The sequence below is a fragment of the Lactuca saligna genome, chromosome 4, assembly GCF_052625555.1.
Source record: "Lactuca saligna cultivar CGN05327 chromosome 4, ASM5262555v1, whole genome shotgun sequence".
NCBI classification, from domain to species: domain Eukaryota; kingdom Viridiplantae; phylum Streptophyta; class Magnoliopsida; order Asterales; family Asteraceae; genus Lactuca; species Lactuca saligna.
The window spans coordinates 121,427,595-121,435,187 of record NC_136420.1 but is presented as its reverse complement, the minus strand read 5'-3'; the positions used below and the strand labels follow the sequence as shown (position 1 = coordinate 121,435,187).

Sequence of the window (7,593 nt, the reverse complement as noted above, 5' to 3'; positions counted from 1 at the left end):
CGGTAAGTTCAAATCAAACAGGGCCTAAGTAAACAATTGAAGCCAATCCATATGACCCAATAAGATGCGCTGCATAGTGATAATTATTTGAGAATTAAAAAACTTCAAAAATAAAAAAATAAAAAAATTAAAGCCAGATTCGATGAGATAACTTGTCGCTTTCAAAAAAATAAAAAATAAAATTATAATTAATATTAAAAAATAAGAAGTAAGAAGAAAGCCTTCCCCGGAAAAGACCTATTTACTTGCCTAATTTGAATTCCATTAAATTTCGACTACTTTGTTAAATCTGCTTCGTTAACAAAATCTAATCATGTACTCAATTTCCCTAAATTTACTCAAATCCTTACCAAATTAAACGCTAATCCATACCCTAAAGATTAACCTGCAAAACCCTAAAATTACCCAATCTGCTTTTGTTACCATTTATCGGCCTTCACTATAAATACAAACTGCTTGCTTTCCCACTTCACTTCTACTCACTCTTCCCTTTTTTTTTTGTCTGCCGGAGGGTTTATAAGTTTCCGGTGATATGGGTTCCGTGTTACTACCAGATCTGGCTACACAGATCATCATTCCGGTATGTGCCGTGATTGGTATCATTTTTTCTCTGATCCAATGGGCGTTGGTGTCAAAAGTAAAGCTCACACCCGACCGAAACGGCTCTCCGGCAAACAACAACAAGAATGGATTCAATGATTCCTTAATCGAAGAAGAAGAGGGCGTTAACGAACATAATGTCGTCGCGAAATGCGCTGAGATTCAGAATGCCATCTCTGAAGGTTAGATCTGTCTCTCACCTACTGTTCTCTGTGATTTTTAATCATTCGTTCTCATTAGGATCTACATATAATGGTAGTTTTCGACTTCATTGACCGCGCATTTCATTTTGTGAAACCAGTCAAGCTCAAATCAGTGTAAATTCGTGATATTTTCCTGGTTTGGTGAGTGGAAAGCTAGTTTCTTCTTTATATTGGTAGATCTGGAATTAGGATACATCTAAATTGTAATAGAATAGGATATATTAAACGATTGTCGCTTAACTTGTGTTAATATATGTACTTTGTTTTCTTTGTTCATTCGAAAATAACAGGATCAACATCCTTTTTGGTTACTATGTACCAATACGTGGGAATTTTCATGGTTGTTTTTGCAATCTTGATCTTCCTTTTCCTGGGTTCTGTCGAGGGCTTCAGCACAAAGAGTAAACAATGTACCTACGATGTTCACAGCATGTGTAAACCTGCACTCGCCACTGCTTTCTTTAGCACCATCTCCTTCTTGCTTGGTGCCATTACCTCTGTCCTATCTGGTTTCCTTGGGATGAAAATAGCCACATATGCGAATGCCAGAACAACATTAGAAGCAAGAAAAGGTGTTGGGAAAGCTTTCATTACTGCATTTCGATCTGGTGCTGTAATGGGGTTTCTCCTTGCTGCAAATGGCCTTTTGGTTTTGTTTATTACTATTAATTTATTCAAACTATACTATGGAGATGACTGGGAAGGTCTTTTTGAAGCCATAACTGGTTATGGACTTGGTGGATCTTCCATGGCTCTGTTTGGAAGAGTTGGTGGTGGTATTTACACTAAAGCTGCTGATGTTGGTGCTGATCTTGTTGGAAAGGTCGAAAGGAACATTCCAGAAGATGATCCTAGAAATCCAGCTGTAAGTTTACCTTTATACCCTTGTGTCATTTCTCATTCTTGATACATTTATCTATATAACTTATGCTCATTTTTTTTTCAGGTTATTGCTGACAATGTTGGAGATAATGTTGGTGACATTGCTGGAATGGGATCTGATCTTTTTGGTTCTTATGCTGAGTCATCATGTGCTGCACTTGTGGTTGCTTCCATTTCTTCTTTTGGAATCAACCATGAATACACTGCAATGTGTTACCCATTGCTTGTGAGCTCTGTTGGGATTCTTGTGTGCTTGATAACCACACTTTTTGCAACTGATTTTTTTGAAATCAAAGCTGTGAAAGATATTGAGCCAACATTGAAGAATCAGCTTATTATATCTACTGTTCTTATGACTTTTGGAATCGGAATCGTTAGTTGGATTGCACTTCCTTCATCCTTCACCATCTTCAACTTTGGTGTACAGAAAGTCGTGCATAACTGGTAAGCAAATTAATTACCCTTTTGGTCATAGATATATAAAAGTACTAATCATAGATATAACCTAAGGTAATATCACAAAATCACTTTTTTTTTTCTTCTTAATTTTGTGAAAATGACATTTGAAACATCTCAACAGATTTTGCTAACTCTTTTTTTTTTTTTTCTTAATTCCGTGAAAATGACAATGTGGTTCACCAAAAAACATCATTCTTGTGAAAAAATAATGGAGAAAGGATTTTTACATGGCAATCTTGAATTTTTATATTTTATGAAAAACATCATTTTTCGTGAAATGCCATCAATTTTGCGAAAAAAATAAAATGAAAATAATTTGGAAAAAGTAAAGGCGACCTTTGAAAAGATGGTCATTTAACTCATTAACTCATTTTATGATATTTTTAGACCCACACAAAATTCTTCAAAGAGATATATAACCAAAAGTAAAATTACCCTTTTGATAAAGTACTAATCACAGATATAACCAAAAGTAAAATTACCCTTTTGATAAAGTACTAATCACAGATATAACAAAATATGGGGAGGTAATATGATAATATAATAACTTTATCTTTGGAGACTGGAAAAATCTTAAAAGAATTCACAATTATTTTTATTTTGTGAAAACGATTTTTTGCATAATAACATAATTTTTTGCAAAAAAAATCACAAAAACAGTAGGGATCATCACCTTAAAAACAATTTTTTTTTTGTTTGCGGATTGCATTAATTAGTGGTCCCCGCTTAAAATATCTCACAGATTTTGGGAACTTTTTTTTGTTTTTTCTTTTATCTCCATGAAAAGACATAAGGTGTTTTCAAGAAATAACATCATTTTTATGAGAAAAAACAGAGAGAAAGTTTTTTTGCAAAGCAATCTTAAAATAGTCTAAGATCATTTTTTATTTTGCACTAGCAAAATCTTAAAAAAAATTACGATTATTTTTTATTTTGCACAAATTTTCTTTTCTTGCAAAATAAAATCATTTTTGTGAAAAAGAAATCACAAAAAACATAGTGGGATCACTTTTTTTTTTTTTTTTTTTTTTTGTCGAATTGCTTTGTCACAGTTGAAACATCTCAAACAGACTTTGCCATTTTTTTTTTAAAATTTCGTGAAAATGACATAACGTGTTTCACGAAACAACATCATTTAAAAAAATAGAGAAAAAGGATTTTCGCGAAGCAATTTAAAAAAAAAAAAAAGAATCTTGAGTTTTTATAATTCCCTAAAACATCAATTTTCGTGTACTGCAAAAAGTAAAATTCATTCCGCCATTTTGCGAAACAAGTGATAAAAGTTGAAAAAATGGTCATACAAAATTCTTCAAAGAGTTACGTATAACCAAAAGCAAAATTACCCTTTTACCCAGGCAACTTTTCTTATGCGTCTGCGTGGGTCTATGGGCGGGCCTCATAATCGGTTTCGTAACCGAATACTACACCAGCAACGCGTACAGCCCTGTACAAGACGTCGCCGACTCCTGCAGAACCGGAGCCGCCACAAACGTCATCTTCGGCCTCGCATTAGGCTACAAATCCGTCATCATTCCGATCTTCGCCATTGCAATCGGAATCTTCGTTTCCTTCTCCTTCGCCGCCATGTACGGAATCGCCGTTGCCGCCCTCGGAATGCTCAGCACCATCGCCACCGGCCTCGCCATCGACGCCTACGGTCCCATCTCCGACAACGCCGGCGGAATCGCCGAGATGGCCGGAATGAGCCACAGAATCCGTGAACGCACCGACGCCCTCGACGCCGCCGGAAACACCACCGCCGCCATCGGAAAGGGATTTGCGATCGGTTCCGCCGCGCTCGTTTCGTTAGCGCTGTTTGGCGCGTTCGTGAGCCGCGCGGGGATCGAAGTGGTTGATGTTTTGACTCCGAAGGTTTTTATTGGTTTGATTGTGGGGGCTATGCTTCCGTACTGGTTTTCCGCCATGACTATGAAGAGTGTGGGCAGTGCCGCCTTGAAGATGGTGGAGGAGGTCAGGCGGCAGTTTAATACGATTCCGGGGATCATGGAGGGGCTTGCGAAGCCGGATTATGCTACTTGTGTTAAGATTTCAACGGATGCGTCTATTAAGGAGATGATTCCACCTGGCGCACTTGTGATGTTGACTCCTCTTATTGTTGGGACGTTTTTTGGAGTTGAGACTCTTTCTGGTGTTCTTGCGGGATCTTTGGTTTCTGGTGTCCAGGTGGCCATTTCTGCATCCAATACTGGTGGCGCCTGGGACAATGCTAAGAAGTATATTGAGGTGATTATTTTTTTTTTTTTTTTTTGAGTGAATGACATTTTTGGTCCCATGTTTTGTGATTTTAGTCCCAAAAAGTTTTTTTCTTGCAATTTTGGTCCCAAAAACGTTTTCTTTTTAGAATTTTTGTCCTAAAAAGTTTTCTCTTGCTATTTTGGTCTTAATCTAATGTTCTTGTAACATTATTGGTTCATGTTCCAAGTAAAAATTGACTATTTCTGGTCCCAAGTATATCTCATTTTTGCAAATTTGGTTGCAAAAGCAGTCATTTGCTGCTGGGACAAAAAAAGTTATATAGAAAACATCAAACAAGGACCAAAAGTGGAAGAGAAGTCTTTAGAACCAAAATTTGAAAAAAGAACTATGTAGGGGACTAAAAATGCAAAATTTGTGAATTATGATGGATCAGGCGGGTGCATCGGAACATGCAAGGACACTTGGACCGAAGGGGTCGGATGCACATAAGGCGGCTGTGATAGGGGACACGATTGGGGACCCACTGAAGGACACCTCCGGTCCATCTCTTAACATTTTGATCAAGCTAATGGCTGTTGAATCACTTGTGTTTGCACCCTTCTTTGCTGCTCATGGCGGTTTGCTTTTTAAGCTGCTTTAAGTATGAATGAATGAAGGGAGGCTGACCACTTTTGTAGCAGTGTATGTTTTAAAATTATGTATTTTTAGAGTTAGTTTAATGGTATAACTGTTGTCACCAATATTGCAATTGGCCTATTTCTGGAGAGAGTTTAGGTTAGTTTTCTTCATATCATTTAGGAGGACCTGTTGGTTGGTTTGTAATTGTACCTTTCTTATTTCCTATGTTTTTTTCGTAGTCTCTGTTTTTCATTGGTATTTGTGCTTGATAATTTTTTGTTGGCTTCAATTTGTTACATGCTTGGACATTTTGAGTAACACATTGTTAAGTGATGTAAAATGACATATCTACCTTTTTTTTTTTTTTTTTTTTTTTGAGTTGATTACAAATTTGGTCCCTGTGCCACCAATCTTTAGGTGTTCTTAATTTTGAAAATTTGACACCATTGAACCCCATGGTTGACAAAACAATAACTTTGCTCCCTACACTAGTTACCATCAATGCCGTGCCCTTCTGTTAAGTATATAGGAAATGACGAAATCCCCTTATTTTTGTCCTTAGGTAATTTTGTCAATTTTCCTTATTATTTAGTCCTTCACTTCAATTGTTAGGTAAATTTATGAAAGTGAACATCTCCAATGACACTGCATGTTAATTCAAATCAAGAATCGTTTGTGTTATTCACGAGGTTAAAGTGTTTGTTTTCCACGCTAACTGTTCGATCGCACCCCCCCATGTTAATGCAAACTGCAAATTGCCCGTGGATGTTTGTTCCAAGTGAGAAAACGTTATAACCACAAACTTTGTGGACTTATTTTGACAAACTAGATGGTCATTCCTTTAAATACCTAAAAGAATAGCTATCTTAAAACACAAGTCATCCCACCCACCAAATAACTCTTTATTTTTTGGTTGATTGAATTTATAGATTATTTAAACAAAAAGTGACCCAACAATATTGGTCATTAAACTCCTATTAAAAAAAATTTAGCCTCACATTTTTCTCCTCCATTGAAATCCTATAAAATTGCAATATAAATGGTGGCCTTATATACATGAGATTTGCGGAGCCTAAACATATCGATGAATTATATTCTTTTTATACCCTACTTTCACAATCACATCTCTAATATTAATGATCATAAACAAAAAGTCACTAATAACCTAGATCCTAATTAGAGTAAATTACAGTTTTGGTCCCTATGGTTTAGGTAGATTCGTACTTTTCGTCCTACCTTTGAAAAATGGACAAAACGCATCCTTGTGGTTTCCCAATCTTGCAGTTTTGGTCCTTGATACATATAAACAAATTATATTGCCCTTTCTAATTTCTTTTACTCACTTATAAAATTTGATAATATAAAAAATAAAAAATGTCCACACCCACTCACCCCTACCTCCTCACCCCCACCCCTCTCCACCCCACCACAACCCATCATGTTCATCTCTATCATTCACCGTCGGATACAACCTCAAAGCTTTAGTGGTGGCCGTTACTTCATCTCTTACTATCATCAATCAACACCACCATAAGAAAATCAAAATAAGAAGACAAGGCACAAACAATTTCTTGCCAGTAAGTACCTCCCTTCACATCGACTCCTTTCCCAATCTCCTTTAGAAACCACCCATCACCGTCCCTTTGCCTTTGATTCATCACATGCATATATCACAGATCCTTCTGTTCCCTTTGATTCATCACCTTCAGATCTCAAAGATCCTCCATCTCCCCCTTTAGTGTCTCAGCCTCTCTCCCTCCAACGACCTGTAGATATCTCATCTCCATCACCATTTTTTATTTCTAATCCTAGTAACATACCAATTATAACAAATGACTCTTCGACTCATACTCACATTTTCCAAACTCCGAAACTATCATATCTTTGACTATGTATCAACTATCTTCTCCATTGTCGCCATCCTATTCTTCATCGTCATACCCCTCCCCCTCTCTTGGTGACTCCGCTACTTCCTACAGTAATTAAACCATCAGCTGCTCCACCACCTCCAATCTCAAACATCTACCATTATTATGATTCTATGCTGATGAGGAAGAAGAAGGAAGGAAGAAATAGGAAGAAGAAATGTGGGGGTAGAGCGACATTCTTGAACAGAGTGAAAGAAGAACGAAATAGGAAGAAGAAGGGAGAGAGACAATGAGATGGGGTGGAGGGTTAGGGGAGGTGTGCCCAAAGTATATTTTATATTTAAAAAGAGTAAAAGAAAATAGAAATATAAATTAGAAAGGGCAATATAGTCTATTTATATGGATTGAGGACCAAATCCGCAAGATTGGAAAACAATAGGGATGCGTCTTGTTCATTTTCCAAAGGTTGGACCAAAAGTACGAATATACCTAAATCATAGGGACCAAACTGTAAATTACTCTCCTAATTTAAGTAAATTACAAAACTAGTCCCTAAACTTTACCAAATATTGCAAGATTGGTCCCTTGTTTTTGTAGTTTTCCTAAACATTTCCTTAAGTTGCATTTTTCTTCCATAGATTGCACCCTTCTTAAATTGCATTTTTTTTTCTCTATATTAATTCTTGTAAATTTAAAACTCTAGTATTAGAGTTTATCTACATTTAATATCTTCTTTTTCTAATTCC

General features: G+C 36.5%; 1 protein-coding gene across 1 annotated transcript; it reads left to right on the top strand.

The window, feature by feature from the left end:
• Positions 1 to 308: 308 nt before the first annotated feature.
• On the top strand, positions 309 to 5,231 carry LOC145042704 (pyrophosphate-energized vacuolar membrane proton pump-like). Its single transcript, XM_078991165.1, has 5 exons — positions 309 to 782; positions 1,094 to 1,668; positions 1,750 to 2,129; positions 3,500 to 4,388; positions 4,795 to 5,231. Exons 1-5 carry the CDS (start codon positions 533 to 535, stop codon positions 4,999 to 5,001), a joined length of 2,301 nt encoding a protein of 766 aa, XP_078847291.1. The 5' UTR covers positions 309 to 532; the 3' UTR covers positions 5,002 to 5,231.
• The last annotated feature ends 2,362 nt before the right edge of the window (positions 5,232 to 7,593 follow it).